The following is a 21,747-nucleotide window of genomic DNA, read 5'->3' on the forward strand; positions in this document are numbered from 1 at the left end:
AGAACAAACTTAATTGGTCTCTAAGGTGCTACTGGACAATTTTTTATATATATATTCCTAAAATATTGTTATTATTATTTATTGAATTTTTATACTGCCCTATACCTGGATGTCTCAGGGTGGTTCACAGAACAAAATATGAAACCACAAAATATATAATCAAAATAAAAACAACCCAGTACTCCCCAAAAAAACCACATTTTAAAAGGGCGTAGGGACACAGAGCAATGAACTCTGCTTATGGGTTACTCAGAGTGTAAAGGCAGAGATGGTGGTCTCTTACAACCCTTGTCCTAAACTTCCAATAGCATGAATTCCAAGTGATGTGGAGGATTCTAAAGAAGAATCAGAAGAAGTGTGCATGCACACGAAAGCTTATACCCAGAACAAACTTACTTGGTCTCTAAGGTGCTACTGGACTTTTTATTTATTTATTCAGTCGCTTCTATAGCTCTGGATATGCACCCCAATCTTGTGCCCCGGGAGCTATTCCCAAGTCCATCCTCTATGGAACAGATGCAGCAACTGGGGACTACTCTCCCCTCCACCGATTTATGTACCTTCTCCTGGCTGGCTCCGTTCGCGCAGCCAGAGACTGCGCCTGCGGGAAAACGTCCTCTGCTCCTCCCTTTTCAGTCCCCTCCTGGTTCTGGGACACAGTGATGCAGGAGGGTAGGGTCGCCCCGGCTCTTCACTTGCTTGGCCTGCCTCTTCCTCCTCTTCTTCCAACCCCTCCTGTGCTCCACCCTCCACCTCCGAAGCGTCCCCTGTCTCCGACTCTTGCCTCCTAGCCGGTACAACTCCCCATAAATCGCTGCCCACCTCTCGTGGGTCAAACTCCAGCCCCACTGCCCCCGGTGCCAGTCCCTGACATTGTGTGTGTGTGCGCGCGCAGTTGTAATTCTATTAATGATTAATTGTTTTAAATAATTTTTCTCTCTTACATTTTAAGTCGTTTTAATTTTTGTCTGTTACCTGCCTTGTGTCCTGGTCAGGGGGAAATGCGGGGATTTGCCCGTCAAAAAGGGCATCCCAGCGGAAAATTCGAAAACCAGTTAAAATCTCTGGAGAAACTCGGGCATATGGCGGCCCTATCAGAAGTGTCGATTATTTGGCAGATTTCCCTCAAAGCTAAAAGCTTTACCCAAAGTTTACTGCCAAAGCTCAACAGCTTTGCCAACTTTTGTGTCCGGATCATAGCTGTCAACGCTTCCCTTTCTTTAAGGGAAATTCCCTTCTTCCGAATAGGATTCCTCGCAAGAAAAGGAAAAAGTTGACAGCAATGGTCCGGATTTTCACTTCTTGAAACCTGGCAACCCTAGAAATAGCAACAGCAAAAAGAACAGATAACCAGGTGGGTTCCTTCCAACTTTATGATGCCACGATTCTACAAAACGAGTAAGGAGTCAGCGGCTCAAACATAAATTTTAATTCTGCACAGTGCTCCCGCTATTGGTGCTCTACAACGCCAATCCTCTCTCTCTCTCTCTCCTCCCGCCCAGCCACGCTCCTGCCTTCGTTCACTTCCTTCCTTCCTCCCGTCATCCTCCTTATCGGGTGCTGCTCAGGGTCTCGGGCTCCGAGTGGGGCAGGTCGCTCTGGGTCTCGTGGTGGCTCCGGTGGTCGTGGTGGCTGTGGTGGCTGTGGTGGCCCCGGTGGTCGTGGTGGCCCCTGTGGTGTTTGCCCTGGTGGTGGTGGTGGTGTTTGTGGTTCCGGCGGCCTTTGCCTTCGGCCAGGGTGGCCACCTGGATGGCCTCCGCCACCGCCATGGCTTTGCGGGCCTGGGTGCAGTCATACTCCGCCTCGGCAGCCTGTTGGTACGCGAGGGTGGCAATCTTGGAGACGTAGGAGAGGAGGTTGTCCTCCCTCGCCTGGGCCGCCTCCGCCGTCTCCTGGGCCTCTTCCGCCTTCCGCTTGGCCTCCAGCGTCTCCTTCTTGGCTTCGGCTGCCTCGATCTTCGCGTGAGCCACCTCCAGCTTGGCCTGGATGGTCTCGGTGAGGGCTTTCGTCGTCTCCTTCCTGGACTCGGGGTCCTTGTACCTCTGAAAGAAGAAGAAGAAGAAGAGTTCGGATTTGATATCCCACTTTATCACTACCCGAAGGAGTCTCAAAGCAGCTAACATTCTCCTTTCCCTTCCTCCCCCACAACAAACACTCTGTGAGGTGAGTGGGGCTGAGAGACTTCAGAGAAGTGTGACTGGCCCAAGGTCACCCAGCAGCTGCATGTGGAGGAGCGGGGAAGCGAACCCGGTTCCCCAGATTACGAGACTACCGCTCTTAACCATTGCACCACACTGGCTCTCCTGGAATACAAGCAGGAGAGCAAGCGGCTCAGAGGACAGCAAGCACCGCAACCGCAACCGGAACGTGGAATGCCACCCCTTTCGAAATGCGGATTTTGCGACGCGCTTCTCTAAAGAGACGCACACCAAGATGTTCGAACCGGAGGGAGGCATGCGGACTGCAAGCAAGAATGACGCACGCGGACATCTTGCATCAGGGGAAATTGCTTTGTGAAATTTGTAACGTAGGGAGAAATACGCACCGGTAAGCTGCTGCGGAGGTTTGGAAAATGCTAAACGGAGATAAACCTGCTTTCTTCTATTTTTTATGTATTTGTTTATTTTCCAAAAAGGAGCTCAAGGTGGCATACACAGTTATTATAATTATAATTATCAGTGCTTTTTCCTTAAAAAAATGTTTAGGGGTACTATCATTTTGATTTAAGAATAATAATCCCTAATAATCCCTAATAATCTTCATCCTTGTTTCACCTTATTTCACATTTTTGCAAGGCTATTTCCCCTCATATTCCGGGGAATATATGCAGTTTTAGGCACACTTTACCTCAGTTAAATTGGAAGTGATCCTGTTCCCACCAACACATTTGGTTCAAGGGGGTTTAATCTTCAACTACTCATAGTGGAATATGGAGACTTGAGCCACAATTGGAGGGGGTGGGGAATACCCTGATCCAAGACACTCACCAGCTGCTCCCGAACTTCATTCAGGAAGGCAATTTCGGTCAAGAGAGACCCAATTTCAGTCATAAGTTTTTCTTTAGCCCTGGAGAAAGGAGTGGAGAAAGAAGATTGACAAGTCCTGTGTCCGGTTCTGGGCAGCCCACTTAAAAAAGGCTATCGATAAGCTAGAAAATGAGCAGGGGACGGTGAAGGTGCCTGGAAACCAAGATTTATGGGGAATGGTTGAGTGAGCTGGGTATATTTAGCCTGAGGAGGCGGAGAGGGGATATGAGCGCCAACTTCAAATATCTGAAGGGCTGTCAAACAGAAGATGGAGCAAGAGTGGTTTTCTGCTACTCCAGAAAGTTGGACCCAAATCAACAGATCCAAATTGCAGGAAAGGAGATTCTGACTAAAGCTCAGAGAGATCTTTCTGAGGCTAAGCCATTCAAGAGTGGGAAAGACCCTTTCAGAAGGTTTTGGTCTCTCGTTCCTTGGCAGAATTCGGATGGCCATGTTTCAGGGATCCTTTCACAGGCACTGCAGGGAGCTGGGCTAGGTGACTCTCGGGGTTGTTCCTTCGAATGCCACAGCTCTATGATTCTCTATAAATATCGTCCATTATTCCACAAGGACCTGGCGATCCCCCGCCGGACATGCGATTGCACTGACCTCTTGCAGTCTTCTGCGTTGCAATCTTTTTCTGGAATAGAAAATGGGTCCATCGGTCAAAACTCGCAGCTTCCTTCCCCCTTGTCATTCAATATACACAACAGAGTTGCTATTGTTATTCTTATTATTAAAGGTAAAGGGACCCCTGACCGTTAGGTCCAGTCATGGCCGACTCTGGGGTTGCAGCGCTCATCTCGCTTTACTGGCCGAGGGAACCGGCGTAAAGCTTCCGGGTCATGTGGCCAGCATGACTAAGCCACCTCTGGCGAACCAGAGCAGCGCACGGAAACGCCATTTACCTTCCTGCCGGAGTGGTACCTATTTATCTACTTTGACGTGCTTTTGAACTGCTAGGTTGGCAGGAGCAGGGACCGAGCAATGGGAGCTCACCCCGTTGCGGGGATTCGAACCGCTGACCTTCTGATCGGCAAGCCCTAGGCTCTGTGGTGTAACCCACAGCGCCACCCGCGTCCCTTTTGTATATATATAGCTCACAATAAATATACTGCATTGCACTGACGAACTTGGAACTCTGAGCATTTCTGCTAAAGTGCTGTGGAGAATTCGCAACAGGTACACCCTTGCCCTAGTGGATTGCACAAGCACGGTGTCGTGGTTAGACTGTAGGACTAGGACCCAGGAGAGAACAGGGTTCGAATCCCCTCTCAGCCATGCTCACCGGGCATGACCCTTTGACCAGTCATAGTCCTTCAGCCTAACCTACCTCACAGGGTTGTCGTGAGGATAAAATCAGGGTTGGAGAACTTATGCTCACTCCCATGAGCTCCTTGGAAGAAAAGGAAGCATATGAATGTGATAAATAAAGCGTTTAATTGCAGACCGAAAGAGACTGTAAATATTGGTGTGTGGGTGTGTGCATTTGCTGCAATAAAATTCTATCCAAAATATTTAGAAAACGATGCCGATCAATTGTCCTGGGAATGAAAAGTAGTAACCTAGGAAGCTGCCTTTGCTTCCTTTAAAAGAAAATATGAACGCGTTTTCGTTCACATGCGAAAGCACATTCATATTTTTAAAAGGAAGCAAAGAATAACATAAAGAAGATTGGGAAAAGTTTATTTTGAATATATGGGGAAGAATTGTGCATACTTCAAATAGTTAGCAGCATTAAGACAAATTCAACAGTGTGAACAAGTTTTGATGGATGTAATAATGGCATACTGAACGGTTTCGTTTCTGTAAAGTATGCAGGGATTGATGTATGCAGAATGAACCATGGAAAGCAAGTCATTGACATTTTTAGGTTTAAATGAATATTTTAAATTGCAAAACAGAAAATTTAATAAAAATTACACACACACACAAATGAACGTGTTTTCAATTTTCCTGTGTTTTGCCTTGCACTGGTTTCAATGCATGTGTTATTCGTTTATTGTTGTACGCTACTTTTGCAACAACAACTAATAAGTTTCACAAATGACCCTAATTCTACTGGGTGACGCCAGTATTGTCCACCCTGACTGGTAGCACCTCTCCAGGGTGCCAGACAGGGATTCGTATCCCTGCTGCACCTGGAGATACCACTGAGGATTGGAGATGGGACCTTCTGCATGCCAGGCAGAGAGAGAGAGAGAGAGAGAGAGAGAGAGAGAGAGAGAGAGAGAGATCCTACCTTTGTTCTGCTGCTTCAAGAAGTGAACCTGCAAAAGAGAATCCATTCCATTAAGTCCCACGTGGTTTCACTCCCTTGGAAGGTGGTCGGCTCTCCTTCCGTGGAGGTTTTTAAGCAGAAGATGGAAGTCCATCTGCCAGGGATTCTCTAGTTGTGATCCCTGCACTGCAGAAGGTTGGGCTAGATGACATTTAGGGATCCCAGAGTGGTGCATGCTCTGGTTATCTCCCGTTTGGACTACTGCAATGCGCTCTATGTGGGGCTACCTTTGAAGGTGACCCAGAAACTGCAACTAATCCAGAATGCAGCAGCCGAGACCACATAACACCGGTCTTGAAAGACCTACATTGGCTCCCAGTACGTTTCCGAGCACAATTCAAAGTGTGAATTGAAAGCCCTAAACAGCCTCGGTCCAGTATACCTGAAGGAGCATCTCCACCCCCATCATTCTACCTGGACACTGAGGTCCAGCTCTGAGGGCCTTCTGGCGGTTGCCTCCCTGCGAGAAGCCAAGTTACAGGGAACCAGGCAGAGGGCCTTCTTGATGGTGGTGCCTGCCCTATGGAACACCCTCCCTTCAGATGTCAAGGAAATAAGCAGCTATCTTATCTTTAAAAGACATCTGAAGGCAGCCCTGTTTAGGGAAGCTTTTAATGTTTGATGTTTTATCGTGTTTTTAATATTCTGTTGGGAGCCACCCAGAGTGGCTGGGGAAACCTAGCCAGATGGGCGAAACATAAATAATAAATTGTTGTTGTTGTTGTTGTTGTTGTTGTTGATGGATGAGAAGGCTCAGAGGCTTTTTGAGCCCCAGGGGAAGACCCAAGGCAAAACACACACACACACACACACACACACACACACACACACACAAGAGTGAACTTACAGCACTTTTCAACTGCTGGTTTTCAGCTAGCACCTTCTTCAGCTGAAAGACAACAGAGAAGAGACAAAGAGGGTCACCCAAGGCTTTCGTCTTCCCACATTCATCATTTGGGTCGTTCAGGGTTGCTGCGCAACTTCCTTGCATGAGAGAAACCTCCAGACTCTGCTTTCCCAGAGGCAGAGCATTGCGTCCCTTCCAACGCTACGATTCTCCAAGGTGTGACCGGAAAGTTTGGTGAATGTTCACAGAAATCGGACAATGGGAAATATTCAAACATATATGTCTTACAGGCCTTCAAATCAGCCTTCCACTGATACAATGCACCGTTGACAACGGTTGCAGAACTGTTAGAAACTTCTGGAGAAGTCCTCTTTTCATACTGCTTTCACTTCCCTCATCGCAGCAGCTTGGACGTGTGAAATGTTGGGAAATCTGTGCCCTTTCAGTGCAGAATTCAGTTTCAGAAAAAGAATCAAATCTGGTGGGGCCAGATCGGGAGAATATGGAGGGTGGGTGAAATATTATTGGAGTTGAGAGTGGATTTCATGCTCTTTATTCAGCTCATAGTGGTGAGGAGGAGGAATGGAAGTTCCTCCAGAATATCTGCTTTATATACATTATTTACACAGTGGGCCCCACGTGATTTGCTAATTCCGGGATTCTCCTGTAGGCCAATCAGGTTGCGGATTCACTTCCACCTGGAGCTGGATTGGGTGGCTCCTGTGGACCAATCAGACTGCTGCATTCTGGACCCTATTGTTCTAGGACCAATCAGACTGCTGCATTATGGATCCTATTGTTCTAGGACCAATCAGACTGCTGCATTCTGAATCCTATTGTTCTAGGACCAATCAGACTGCTGCATTATGGATCCTATTGTTCTAGGACCAATCAGACTGCTGCATTCTGAATCCTATTCAACTCAGTACATAGCAGTGGGACAACTCAGTAACCTCAGGAACGATTTCATGTGGAATATGCAATTCTTCCACCATCAGTCGGACGGACAGACGCCGATCCCGCATCAATACCTCCCAAACTCTGCTGACATTTGCCGCCGTTCTGTTCCTCAATGGTCTGCCAGACTGAGGGTCATCTTCGGTGGTTTGCCCTTCATAAGGTAAAGGGACCCCTGACCATTAGGTCCAGTCGTGGCCGACTCTGGGGTTGCGGCGCTCATCTCACTTTACTAGCCGAGGGAGCCCGCACACAGCTTCTGGGTCATGTGGCCAGCATGACTAAGCCGCTTCTGGCGAACCAGAGCAGCGCACGGAAACGCCGTTTACCTTCCCGCGGAGCGGTACCTACTTATCTACTTGTACTTTGACGTGCTTTCAAACTGGTAGGTTGGCAGGAACAGGGACCGAGCTCACCCCGTCGCAGGGATTCAAACCGCCGACCTTCTGATCGGCAAGCCCTAGGCTCTGTGGTTTAACCCACAGCGCCACCCGTGTCCCACGCAGCCCTTCATAGAAACTCTTAAACCACTTGCATGCTGTCTTTCAAGTTACAGCTTCATCTCGGTACACAACTGTGAGCATTTCGTGGGTTTCCAATGCCGATTGTATGTTCGAATATTTATCGCTGTCCGATTTCTGTGACCATTCACCGAACTTCCCGGCCACACCTTGTGTGATTGCACTAGAAGAACTAGTCACGATTCCTGCCTTGCATGTGGCTGGAATTCCGATTCAGGGTCCCTTTCAACTCGACAGCTCTGCAATTCTATGATTCTAGGAGGTCCCGGGCTCAGTTCTGGCCCTGGGCATCTCCAGTTAAAGGGATCTATTGGGCAGCACAGCTGGAAAAGGCCTGAGACCACGAGGAGCTGTTGCTGGACACAGTATATCATCCTTACGACTAGTGATAATAATTGTATTTGAACTTGGCAGTTGCTTGCTAATGAAAGGTCTCCTTTATAGAAGGTTCTTTTAAAGAGAGCCAGGGGGGCACAGTGGTTAGAATGCTGGACCAGGACCTGGGAGAGCAGGGTTCAAATCACCACTTGGATATGAAACTCAATGGGTGACTTTGGGGAAGCCACTTGCCTTTCGGCCTAGCCTACCTCTCAGAGTTTTTGTGGGGTTAAATGAGGAGGGGAGAGAAACATGTGCACCTGGGGACATGGATGCAATCAATCTATCAATTAAATAAGTGAAAACTTATCATGGGGGTGGGGAAACCCAACTACACACAGTGCAATTCATAAAAAGGCAAATATGAAATAAAAATATTGGGCTAGCTGAGCCAGAGGGAGCTGGATGAGACTGCAGGATTGCACCCTAAAGTTGTTAGCAAAGCTGTTACCATAAGTGAAATCGCTGCTTACCATGCTTTCCATTTTCATCGCTCTCACCCTGCAAAAGAACATTTCAGCTTTTTAAAAAATGCCATGGGATAATCACCCCTCTCCTCCTTCACCCCTTCCGAGGCTCCCATATCTGCGATCTTTTCCCTTGGAAGCAATTCCTGGCCCGTTGCTAATAATGTGCACCTAATGCTTAGCTGCACAGGAACAATAAAGGTATTGTTATTATTATTGTTTTCCTGGACACATCTGGGATTTGGGGCTTGAAAATAGGCGATTGGCAAGAATGTCTGGGAAAACCCAGAAGTATGGCAAGGAGGTGAGTTTTTGCTGAAATTGGTCAGAAATGCTGCAGACGTGTCAGGGTCTGGTCTGAATCGGATTCCAGAGACTGGTCTGACTCTGAAGATGAAGGAATGCAGGCACAGACAGAGCAGCCTCTGACAAAGGGGGAGAGGGAGTATTTGCCACCCCCCACGTTCCTAGAAGCAGAGAGATCAAGACATTCAGAGGCTGCTCAGTTGGGGAGAGAGAGCTGGACAGTTTGAGATAGTAGCTAGGCAACCAGGAGAGAGGGAGCCTTATGGAGATTTTTCAGTCCAGTTTGGCAGGGAAGTCCCTCTCTCCCCTAGAACTTGGAGGGCTGAAATGGTCCAGGAACAACGGAAGCACAGAGGGACAGGTGGCGGGTGGCACGCTTCTTGCTGAGGCAGGGGACTCAGAGTGAGTGACTGCCATCCGTGGGGAGGGCAGCCTGATGCACCTCTCAGTATGATGTTGTAAATAAAAAGGACTATAAACCTGCCAAAGTCTCATTACTTTTTATTGGAAGCTGTAGTGAAGTTGGGAAACCTTGGTATGTTAAACGCTGGTTCACGCAGGAGTGAAGCATTGTGGGAGAGTTAAAACTGTGGCCTTTTGGGAAATAGGTAGCTGGTCTCTTTAACTGTAAAACTCTCTGTCTTTAGAAGTGTGAAGCAAATCACATCCTGACCCTAGGCAGGATGTGATGTTATCTGATTTGCAAATCCTGGCATCTGGGAGCTTTAATGTGGATTGGGTGTGAAAAGGTACAGAGGTCTATCAGCTAATTTATAGCTTAAAAGCCTGGTACATGTCAGAGCAGTCTGGAAACCTAGAGGGAGGTTTTGAGCTCAAGGTCTCTGAGAATAAACAAAGTTCAGCTATCCTGGTCTCCTGACAATCAGGAGATATTGTCTCATCATACAACCATTGGTAAATTGGTAATTAACCGAAAGAAATGATTGGTCCCTAACCTGTGCCCCATGTGGGGTTTTCAAGGATAAAGATTCTCCTTTTGCCCGGAGAAGCTAAACTGGTGCCTGGCCATTTGGACACCCACCTGTTCTACCTGTTGAATTTCTGTCTGTGTCATGGTACAGTGACACAGGGTTGGGCAACCCGGTAAATATCGAAGGGGGGGTTCTCCTCCTTGGACCCCATTCGAGGCTGGCCCAGGAAAGGAGATGGTGCCAACTTACCATTTGGCTTGTGACTTGCAAAACCTCTTTCTGCCAGGTCCTGCCGGCGTCAGGAGGACTGGTCAGTGTGGGGGGGGATAAGTAAAGATAAAGGGACCCCTGACCATTAGGTCCAGTCGTGACTGACTCTGGGGTTGTGGCGCTCATCCCGCTTTATTGGCCAAGGGAGCCGGAGTACAGCTTCCGGGTCAGGTGGCCAGCATGACTAAACCGCTTCTGGCGAACCAGAGCAGCGCACAGAAACGCCGTTTACCTTTCCGCTGGAGCGGTACCTATTTATCTACTTGCACTTTGATGTGCTTTCAAAATGCTTGGTTGGCAGGAGCAGAGGCCGAGCAACGGGAGCTCACCCCGTCACGGGGATTTGAACCGCCGACCTTCTGATCAGCAAGTCCTAGGCTCTGTGGTTTAACCCACAGCGCCACCCACATTCGGGGGGGGGGTAGTGGCCCGCTATTCCTCTATTACTACAGAAGCTACCGGAGGGGAGGAGGAAACTCCGTTGCCTGCCAGCATACCTGATAAGAACTGAGCAGTTTCTAGCTCTAAACTTTTGAGTATAGGAAAAAAAACAGTAGGATATGTCTGTCAAAGATGCATAAACCATAGACCAAATGTCTTGACCTAGAATGGCCACACTTGACAAATGAAATCTGCCCTGTGGGTCTTCTTCACTTACCAAGAAACTCACCTCTCTGAGCTCTTTTCACTCTCGCTAAAGCTCTCGTGCTCTTTGCTGATATGGTCCACCTCTAGTTTCGACCTCCTCTCCATATTCTAAGGACAACAGCAACAAAAGAGGTAGCAGACATTAAAGAGGATCATCTCTAGTTCAGCTCCTCAGATAAAACGGTGCTTTCCCACCCATGTTTTCCTCCATCACAGACGACAAAGAGGAAATTGTGTCTGTTGGCAATGCAGAGTGAGGCTCCTGAGTGGGGCGGGGGGGTGCTGCTCTCCCTCATGGAAAAGATGCACATTGCAAAGTAAGTCGCCATCGTCACAATTTCTTCCCGTTTGTCAGATGGCTTCTACAGGCCTACCTGAAAAAGCGGAACCCTCTCGGGGCAACAAACAGAACAAAATGTACAGAAGACTAAAAACAGTGCAAAATATTTTAATAAAACCACAAGCGCTAAGAATAATCATAAGTGGACAGGATTGATTTCATCTGATAACCATTCGAGCCGCTCAGCTCAGACATTTGTTCCCATTGAAACATGTCGGCAATTGGCATGATTCTGCAAATGATGGCAAGTTTCACCACCGAGGCGGCCTGCCTCTCCTCTTTTTTCATAAGTCTGCCACTCAGGAGCAGCCATGCGCTTTAGGCATGTGCTGAATGTCCTTTCAGCGCATAGGTGTGGATTGTGGGGAAGCGAAGGCAGCAAAAGCCTGATAGAAAAATTCCCGGTGACGTATGTTCGAATATATATTCTGTCGGGGCCACAAAGGCTGAGGAAGAGGCCCCGCTTGTGCTCTACAGACCCTCTTGTCAGCTCATTTGCTTGGAGGTAGCAGTCGAACCGAGTGAGGTAGGCGTTTCATGATTCTTTTTTTTTTTTATAATATTTTTATTCAAGAATTTTTCCATATAAACATAAACATACAAAGACAAAAACAAAACAAAAAACATGTACCATTTCATATCCTAATTTCTTATACCTTCCTTCCCCGACTTCCTCATGCCTCCCATTTCTGTATTCCAAATTCTTATCAATTATTCAGCAAATCTTCCCTTATTTTAATTTAAGTTTAAACTAATCTTCCTTATTCTCCTTGTCTTAACCATTACTGATAGTAACCATTTACTTTCTAATCCAACATCATTGTAACACTCATTAACTTTATAATATTTCTTTAGATAGTCCTTAAATTTTTTCCATTCTTCTTGCGCTGTTTCTCTTCCCTGGTTTCGGATTCTGCTCGTCATTTCTGCCAGGCCCATATAGTCTATCACCTTCATCTGCCATTCTTCCAGTGTGGGTAGATCTTGCGTCTTCCAGTACTTCGCAATAAGTATTCTAGCTGCTGTTGTAGCATACATGAAAAAAGTTATATCTGTCTTTAACACCCCTTGGCCGACAATACCCAAGAGAAAGGCCTCTGGTTTCTTGGTGAAAGTATATTTAAATACCTTTTTAAGTTCATTGTAGATCATTTCCCAGAATGCCTTAATCTTCGGGCACGTCCACCAAAGGTGAAAAAATGTACCTTCCTTTTCTTTACATTTCCAACATTTATTGTCAGGCAAATGGTAAATCTTTGCAAGCTTGACTGGGGTTATGTACCACCTATATATCATTTTCATAATATTTTCTCTTAAGGCATTACATGCCGTGAATTTCATCCCGGTGGTCCACAACTTTTCCCAGTCAGCAAACAAAATATTATGACCAATATCCTGAGCCCATTTAATCATAGCTGATTTAACCGTTTCATCTTCTGTATTCCATTTCAGCAGCAAATTGTACATTTTTGACAAATTCTTAGTACTGGGTTCTAACAGTTCTGTCTCCAATTTTGATTTTTCCACCTGAAAGCCAATTTTACTGTCGGCGTTTCATGATTCAGAGGCTGGGGCAAACGGCGGTAGAGGCACGAGTGAAGCCATGGTTCCGATGCCGACATGGAGGGTGATGGATGGAACACAGTGCTCTAGCCAGAACGGTCAGCTCTAAATTGGTTCTGTTCAGTGATTTCGCTCAGTGTTTCAGCTCTGTGATTCAGCTCAGCTCAGAGGGTGGCTGTGCTCTGATGTCCATCAATCCCATCCTCGTCGCCAGTGTTAAGTTGTGGGTGAACATATCAGACGACACAGCGATTCTTCAGACAGCTCTTGTGTATTCACAGGCCAGAACAGAACTGAACTGAAGGGTTCAACCAACCTGCTTATACAGAGCTCAACTACAAAGCAACAGTAACAACTTTCTGTAACTATCCAATCACTGAATGTCACTTTCAATTCCTTATTTGCATATGCGGACCTGAGTGAAAACTATCTACAGTATCCCCCTGCTGGCCCAGGGTGAGAACTTCAGTACATAACATATTCAGTATCCGGTGACAGTGTCTTGAGACAACCCCTGTCTTTTGACTTTAGCATGAAGAAGCCAAATTATCTCACAGATCTGATCTGGCCCTTGTCTGTTGGGGTTGCAGCCCTCTGGGGAGACAGCGTGGAGTTTGCAAATGCGGAGTCCCAACAGATGCAGTGAGGATTTTGCAACTAACACCCTCAAGGGAAATTGGCTGAGTTTCATTGTTGAATAGCTGGGTAGCTCGGTTGGTTAGAGCATGGTGGAGGTTTGGTCCCTGTCAGCTGCATGAATTCCTGTACTGCAGGGGGTTGGAATTATTATTATTATTATTATTATTATTATTATTATTATTATTATTATTATTATATTTATTTATTTATTTATTTATTTATACCCTGCTCATCTGGCTGGGCTCCCCCAGCCACTCTGGGCGGCTTCCAACCAAATATTAAAATACAGTAATACATCAAACTCCTGAGAGTCCCATGGACTACAAGAAGATCAAACCTCTCCATTCTGAAGGAAATCAGCCCTGAGTGCTCACTGGAAGGACAGATCCTGAAGCTGAGGCTCCAGTACTTTGGCCCCCTCATGAGAAGAGAAGACTCCCTGGAAAAGACCCTGATGCTGGGAAAGATGGAGGGCACAAGGAGAAGGGGACGACAGAGGACGAGATGGTGGGACAGTGTTCTCAAAGCTACCAGCATGAGTTTGACCAAACTGCGGGAGGCAGTGGAAGACAGGAGGGCCTGGCGTGCTCTGGTCCAGGGGGTCACGAAGAGTCGGACACGACTAAATGACTAAACAACAACAATACATCAAACATTAAAAGCTTCCCTAAACACGGCTGCCTTCAGATGTCTTCTAAAAGTTTGGTAGTTGTTTGGTAGTTGACTAGATGACCCTCAGGGTCCCTTCCATGAGATGTCTTCTCTGGGCCTGAAGAGCCCGGTAACGGAGGCTTCATACACAGAACAGGGCTTTCTTCCCCTATTTCTTCTGCTTTGTTTTAGAACGGTGACATGATTCACTGAGAGATGTGAATCATTCCCCACCGCAGCAAGGGCCTTGCCAGTTCCCTTTTCACTTCTGACCTCTTACCTTTCAGAAGACTATAGCGGCCTCCAATCTCCTGCGTATTTGGGGAAGATATATCAGTTGTAAGAAAGCAGAGATCACCTCTGTGGGCTCGGCTTTGCCTTATATAATGCCAAATAACAACGAATATTATTCTGAAAACCCCAGTTGCTAACTGATTGCTTTCTGAGTTATGTGCAGAATAGCCTTCCTGTCCCTAACAGCAGAAAGAGACTTAAATTGCATGCTCTAAGAGAAAATGCTAAAACTTTCCCTCTTAACTCCCAAGATGTTTGCTCTAATTCAGGGCAAGGGGAAATTGGAGATGATCAGAGAGCAATTTTTTAGCCTCGTATCTTTTCTTAACCAGAGCCTTGATTCCAGCAGATGTTAGTATTACGGAGCCTGGGGTTTGTTTGGTTTCTAGGGCGACCGGTTTTCCTACCCTAAGTTCCTCCTCCTCCAACAACAACATGCTGCGTAGCAAATGATAAATCCTCTTAAATGGTCTTTTAGTGTGTCCCAGAGGAGAGACGGAGAGATGTTTGTTTCCACGAACATTATGACATGCAACCTCACTGTTGGGATGATGCCTTCACATCTCAGGAGGAAGGTGTTGCTTCTCCATGGAGATAACTTGTGTGGCTCTCCCAGTGCGAAGTTCAAGTAGGATTGGTGCAAGAGCAGAGACTGCAAGGGGGTATAAGCTCTCATTTTTGGACCTGAGCAATAAGTGCAGAGAAGCTAAGCAAAAACCCCCACCATCATCAACAAGAGCACACAAGCCGCTCAACTCAAGAGGGCCCATGAGAAGAGTGTATATCTTCAGTCTGTTTGGTGGAGCAATCTCCATAACTCCTAGAACAACACGTATCTTTCACAATGTCCACAATAACTGTCCCTAAGTATCTGAGAAACTTGCACCTAGAACATCTGTTCAGTATGGGGTCCATCAGAGTCTCACTGCCATAGGACAGCACCCGTGCTTTCAGAAAATGTGTCCAAAGGGAACCAGGAAGGTGAGGAGTCTGGTGGTGAACAAGTTCTACAAGGAATGGTTGGAAGATCTGTATAACAACAACAACAACAACGAACTACAAACAGCAACAATTTATTATTTGTACCCTGCCCACCTGGCTGGGTTTCCCCAGTCACTCTGGGCAGCTTCCAACAAAGATTAAAAACACATCAAAATGTCACACATTAAAAACTTCCCTAAACAGGGCTGCCTTCAGATGTCTTCTAAAAGTCAGGTAGTTGCTTTTCTCTTTGACATCTAGTGGGAGGGCATTCCACAGGGCGGGCGCCACTACCGAGAAGGCCCTCTGCCTGGTTTCCTGTAACCTTGCTTCTCGCAATGAGGGAACCGCCAAAAGGCCCTCGGTGCTGGACCTCAGTGTCCAGGAAGAACGATTGGGGTGGAGACGCTCCTTCAGGTATACTGGACCTGGGCCGTTTAGGGCTTTAAAGGTCAGCGCCAACACTTTGAATTGTGCCCGGAAACATACTGGGAGCCAATGCAGGTTTTTCAAGACCGGTGTTATGTGGTCTCGGTGGCTGCTCCCAGTCCCCAGTCTAGCTGCCGCATTCTGGATTAGTTGTAGTTTCCGGTGTGTGTGTTTAGAGAAGATTAAGGAGATTAAATCTCCTTCCTTGGAGATTTTTAAGCTGAGGTTGGACAACCATCTGCCATGGATGCTTTAGTTGAGATTCCTGCATTTAAGGGGGCTGGACTGGATGACCCTTGGAGTCCTTCCCAACTCTACAATTCTATGATTTTATGATTTGCCTTCCTTTTTCATTTGTTGGAGACTTCTTAAAATGTTACTTGCAGAATGCCGTCTGCAGAAGAGGATCAGCACCGAAGGACAGGCACATTTTCTCTACCCCCACCCCCCCGTCTTATGCATTTATTAAATAAAAGTAAAATAAAACGTACAGCCTGCCTTTCAGCCCTCAAGATGGCCCCCAGGGCCGATTCCACCTGCTAAAAAATGCATATCCAAAAATTCATGCAGAACGACAGGAGACATTAAAACCGAGTTCTCCAGACATTCCAGCGGCGGTTATGAAAGCAGCGTTCCAGGCGCCCCCCTCCCGGCCTCCCCTGCCCCTTAAACTCGCCTTGGGGCTGAATTTCATTTCATCGTGCAAAAAGGGCAAGCAGATGGGCGTGTAGAAGGTGCAGGAGACGAAGCAGGGCTGGGAGCTACAGTGACGTAGGGAACGCCGCCGCCGGGAGGCCGAGGGAACGCGGGAGAAGTCCTCATAGCTCCTGTAAGGGTTCATTGGCACGGGGCATCTTCGCTTTCAGAGCAGGGTCCAGGCGGCAGTTCGTCTCCCTGGCAACCTCGCAGGGATAACTGAGGCCCCAAGGTTCCATGGATGGGGAGGGCAGGACTGGAGACCCATGGGAGCAGCGCCATTATCTCCATTTGATTTGATTCCCAGTACATTTCCGAGCACAATTCAAAGTGTTGGTGCTGACCTTTAAATCCCTAAATGGCCTCGGTCCAGTATACCTGAAGGAGCGTCTCCACCCCCATCGACACGGATGTCCAGCTCCGAGGGCCTTCTGGCGGTTCCCTCATTGCAAGAAGCCAAGTTACAGAGAACCAGGCAGAGGGCCTTCTCGGTAGTGGCACCCTCCCTGTGGAAAGTCCTCCAAGCAGATGTCAAAGAGAAGAACAACTGCCAGACATTTAGAAGACATCTGAAGGCAGCCCTGTTTAGGGAAGCTTTTAATGTTTGATGTATTACAGTATTTTAATATTTTTTTGGAAGCCACCCAGAGTGGCTGGGGAAGCCCAGTCAGATGGGCGGGGTATAAATAATAAATTGTTGTTGTTGTTGTTGTTGTTTTATTATCTCATGTTCAAATTCTGCTCATGGGTTTCCCAGAAGAGGCATCTGGTCAGCCACTGGGAGCAGCGGCGTGACATGGGAGCTGCAGCAGGGGCAATTGCCCCAGGTGCACTGTGGGGGGCAGGGGGGGCTCACACCACCCTCCCCAAGCCAGCCCCGTGCAGCTTTGTGAGGCTGGGATCTGATCAGATCCCAGCTTTGCGAAGCCGCTCAGGGAGGACGGCATGAGACGGACCCCAGCCTCTCAATGGTAAGGCTGGGATCGAAGGGCGCAAGGCTGTTTAGCCCCTTCTCACTTGCCCTCCACAAATGGCTCGGTGCCTTCGCACACCTCCCAGCTTGTCAACATCCTTCTTAAATTGTGGTGCCCAGAATTGGACACAGTATTCCAGGTGAGGGTCTGACCAAGGCAGGTTAGAGGTAAAGGTAAAGGGACCCCTGACCATTAGGTCCATTCGTGGCCGACTCTGGGGTTGCAGTGCTCATCTCGCTTTACTGGCCGAGGGAGCCGGCGTACAGCTTCTGGGTCATGTGGCCAGCATGACTGAGCCGCTTCTGGCGAACCAGAGCAGCGCACGGAAACACTATTTACCTTCCCGCTAGAGTGGTACCTATTGATCTACTTGCACTTTGACGTGCTTTCGAACTGCTAGGTTGGCAGGAGCAGGGACCGAGCAACGGGAGCTCACCCCGTTGCGGGGATTCGAACCGCTGACCTTCTGATCGGCAAGTCCTAGGCTCTGTGGTTTAACCCACAGTGCCACCCACGTCCCACCAAGGCAGGATAGAGGGGGACTAAGACTTCCCTTGACTTCTGCTGATGCAGCCTAGAATAGCATGAACTTCTTCTTCCCTTCTCCCTCTCCTGCTCATTTCCTTCTTTCTCCTTTACATTTCCTTTCGGCCCATGTGTCCTGCACCTGAACACCTCCGTTTGCAAAGTCGCCAGGCACAAGCAAACTCCTGTATGGCTGGGGACTCACAAAGGCCCCTTTCTTCAGAAGCTGAATACACCTTCTCAGGCACACATGTGTTTGCATGTATTTATCTCTCTCTCCATCCTCTGTTTTCCACCCACTGATCCCTCCTGCCCCCTTCTCCTCGCTGCTCCATCAGTGCTCAAAACCACACAGGTAGGTAGGTCCCTCCTCCCTGCTCTTTCCTGCCCACCTGGCCAATTGCACGGGCTGCAAAGGCAGATCCCAGGAATGTGGCTTTCCACAGCAGGACTGGCTTCTCAGAGGGCGAGAGAGGAGGAAGACTTTGGCTGCTGCTGGAAGCCAGGTAAGCAGGTGAGTCAGTGGGCGGGGCTTGGGGGAGGCAAGCAGGTCCACGATAGGTGCAAAGGTGACCTTGGAAAGGGACCAGGCCCTCTTGTGCTTCCGTTGGCACCATCAGCGGTGCGGCTGGGTCCGGGCTGGCTCCTGGTCAGACATGAAATGAGCAGGCTTGCAGGAGAAAGAATCGTTTTATCCTACTCAGGCTTGGAATAGGGCTCCGAAAATGAAAGAAAGCCCAAAATTTTAAGTAATAAAGCATTTTTAAAGAAAGTCAAAAATAAAACACATTATGAGGGGGGGGGGACATATTGCCTTAATTAAATAAATCCATGAAATTGTTGAAGTGTGTTTCTGCCTCCATAAACTGTCCAGATTGCCAAGACCAATTTTTTTGTCTTTACTATTTGAACATTATTTATTCGTTATGAAGTAAGAGGTCTATTGATCAGAGGCAACTGATAGATAGATTGCTTGATTGAATGAATGTAAGTAAAGGTAAAGGACCCCTGGATGGTTAAGTCCAGCCAAAGGCGACTATGGGGTTGCGGTGCTCATCTCGCTTTCAGGCCGAGGGAGCCAGCGTTTGTCCACGGACAACTTTCCAGGTCATGTGGCCAGCGTGACTAAACCGCTTCTGGTGCAATGGGACACCGTGACGGAAACCAGAGTGCCTGGAAACACCATTTACCTTCCTGCCACAGTGGTACCTATTTTTCTACTCACACTGGTATGCTTTTGAACTGCTAGGTTGGCAGGAGCTGGGACCGAGCAACGGGAACTCACCCTATTGTGGGGATTCGAACTGCCGACCTTTGGATCGGCGAGCCCAAGAGGCTCAGTGGTTTAGACCACAGCGCCACCCAGTCCCTCTCTTGATTGATTGATTGAATGAATGAATGAATGAATGAATACACACATACAGTAAGATCACAACTTACGTGGGGGGTTACGTTCAGGGGATCGAGCCTAAAGCCAAAATTGCATAAAGTGAAAACACATTGGGTGAAATGACTGGTGGGATTCCCAAAGGCATTTTTCCTGGACACCTGCCCACTTTAATGTTTTTATAACTATTTTTCCAACCTCGTAAAGCTAAACGTGCACAGTTAAATGAGCCCGGACAGCTCAGTTGGCTAGAGCACAGTGCTGATAATGCCAAGGTTGCGGGTTCGACTCCCTTATGGGACGGCTGCCTATTTATGCATTGGGGGGTTGAGCTAGATGACCCCAGAGTCCCTTCCAACTCTCCGATTCTCTGATTCCATGAAACATCCCTGAGTTGCAGACTTACTGTATATACATACAGTAGTACATAGATGTGAAAACACACATGCACACATAGGTAAAAAGGTAAAGGACCCCTGGATGGCTAAGTCCAGTCCAAGGCGACTATGGGGTTGTGGCGCTCATCTCATCTTTCAGGCTGAGGGAGCCAGCTAATGTCCACAGACAGCTTTCCAGGTCATGTGGCCAGCAGGACTAAACCGCTTCTGGCACAACGGGACACTGTGACGGAAACCAGAGCGCATGGAAATGCAGTTTACCTTCCCGCCACAGCGGTACCTATTTATCTACTTGCGCTGGTGTGCTTTCAAACTGCTAGGTTGGCAGGAGCTGGGACAGAGCAACGGGAGCTCACTACCACTGCAGGGATTCGAACCACCAACCTTCCGATCAGCAAGCCCAAGAGGTTCAGTGGTTTAGACCACAGTGCCACCCGCATCACACACACATATATATATTGCCTGGGCTGAACTAACTGTGAAGCCGAGTACTTGCTCCATAAAGGTAAAGGGACCCCTGACCGTTAGGTCCAGTCGTGGCCGACTCTGGGGTTGCAGCGCTCATCTCACTTTATTGGCCAAGGGAGCCAGCGTACAGCTTCCAGGTCATGTGGCCAGCATGACTATGCCGCTTCAGGCGAACCAGAGCAGAGCACAGAAACACCGTTTATCTTCCCGCCAGATTGGTACCTATTTATCTACTTGCAGTTTGATGTGCTTTCAAACTGCTAGGTTGGCAGGAGCAGGGACCGAGCAACGGGAGCTCATCCCATCGCTGGGATTTGCTCCGTAGGGGATGGGAAAAGGAGGAAAGACAGAAAGGGGGGGTGACTACCAGAGGTGTCTTCTGGTCCAGATCTGGCCGAGAGGCCTCCAGATTGGCCGGGAAAAAAGCCATGAAGCCGTCTCTTGTCCAAAGACTTGAGTGATGTGGCGTCTGAAGGTGCCCGGCAACCTGTTCCAACTCTGCGTGACATCACACAGAGCGCATCATAAGGAGAGGCCGGAGGGGAAACGGCTTAGCAACCTCTGCACAAAAGTCAGCAAGGACTTTGCAAATCTACCTTGAGGGGGAAAGCGGCTCCTTCTTCACCCAAGCTTGACTTTGCCATTGCATGCGCTGCGCCCCCAGTGCTTCCAAAACATTGCGATGATTGCCGCTAGAAATGAGATAGTTTTGCAGGAGCTGAGCTGCTAACACTGTTCTGCACTCGGTTCTGAAACGCACGGGGTGTGACCTTCGAGCAGCCTAACCTACCTTACAGGGTTGTTGTAGGGGCTAAATGATGGAGGGGGGAAAACCATGTACAGCACCTTGCGCTCCTTGGGCGGAGAGGTGGGATATAAATAGAAGAAGAAGAAGAAGAAGTACAACAAGAAGAAGAAGAAGAAGAAGAAGAAGAAGAAGAAGAAGAAGAAGAAGAATGGGAGGAGGAGTAGGAAATTATAGAATCATAGAATCATAGAATCCTAGAGTTGGAAGAGACCACAAGGGCCATCGAGTCCAACCCCCTGCCAAGCAGGAAACACCATCAGAGCACTCCTGACATATGGTTGTCAAGCCTCTGCTTAAAGACCTCCAAAGAAGGAGACTCCACCACACTCCTTGGCAGCAAATTCCACTGTCAAACAGCTCTTACTGTCAGGAAGTTCTTCCTAATGTTTAGGTGGAATCTTCTTTCTTGTAGTTTGGATCCATTGCTCCGTGTCCGCTTCTCTGGAGCAGCAGAAAACAACCTTTCTCCCTCCTCTATGTGACATCCTTTTATATATTTGAACATGGCTATCATATCACCCCTTAACCTCCTCTTCTCCAGGCTAAACATGCCCAGCTCCCTTAGCCGTTCCTCATAAGGCATCGTTTCCAGGCCTTTGACCATTCTGGTTGCCCTCCTCTGGACACGTTCCAGTTTGTCAGTGTCCTTCTTGAACTGTGGTGCCCAGAACTGGACACAGTACTCCAGGTGAGGTCTGACCAGAGCAGAATACAGTGGCACTATTACTTCCCTTGATCTAGATGCTATACTCCTATTGATGCAGCCCAGAATTGCATTGGCTTTTTTAGCTGCCGCGTCACACTGTTGGCTCATGTCAAGTTTGTGGTCGACCAAGACTCCTAGATCCCTTGCGCTCCTTGTAATGGAGCTAAGAAATAATAATCATCATAATTCTATGTGCTTTTAAAATGTGAGTTTTTTAGAGGGGGTTATTGGGTTGCTGCTTTTATTTTATATTTT

General features: G+C 47.9%; 1 protein-coding gene across 2 annotated transcripts; it reads right to left on the reverse strand.

Annotated features, from left to right (window-relative positions):
- Positions 1-1,414: 1,414 nt before the first annotated feature.
- LOC310758679 (uncharacterized protein) lies at positions 1,415-20,492 on the reverse strand. Of its 2 annotated transcripts, none has more exons than XM_083605523.1 (8): positions 20,346-20,492; positions 10,656-10,741; positions 8,484-8,511; positions 6,155-6,196; positions 5,269-5,296; positions 3,636-3,666; positions 2,988-3,066; positions 1,415-2,042 (listed from the first exon to the last, which is right to left on the reverse strand). In XM_083605523.1, exons 1-8 carry the CDS (start codon positions 20,406-20,408, stop codon positions 1,551-1,553), a joined length of 849 nt encoding a protein of 282 aa, XP_083461649.1. In that variant the 5' UTR covers positions 20,409-20,492; the 3' UTR covers positions 1,415-1,550. The 2 variants fall into 2 exon arrangements, with proteins under 2 accessions (XP_083461649.1, XP_083461648.1); XM_083605522.1 differs by lacking the exon at positions 20,346-20,492 and adding an exon at positions 16,207-16,428.
- Between the last annotated feature and the right edge of the window lie 1,255 nt (positions 20,493-21,747).

Source organism: Podarcis filfolensis (assembly GCF_964270895.1).
Source record: "Podarcis filfolensis genome assembly, chromosome: 3".
NCBI lineage: Eukaryota > Metazoa > Chordata > Lepidosauria > Squamata > Lacertidae > Podarcis > Podarcis filfolensis.

Coding starts and splice junctions, on each gene's coding strand:
- LOC310758679 (XM_083605522.1), bottom strand. CDS start 16,371: ATGAACCCTTACAGGAGCTATGAGGACTTCTCCCGCGTTCCCTCGGCC. Junction 6,197..8,483: donor CGATGAAAATGGAAAGCATG/GTAAGCAGCGAT, acceptor GTTGTCTTTCAG/CTGAAGAAGGTGCTAGCTGA. Junction 5,297..6,154: donor ACCAGCAGTTGAAAAGTGCT/GTAAGTTCACTC, acceptor TCTCTTTTGCAG/GTTCACTTCTTGAAGCAGCA.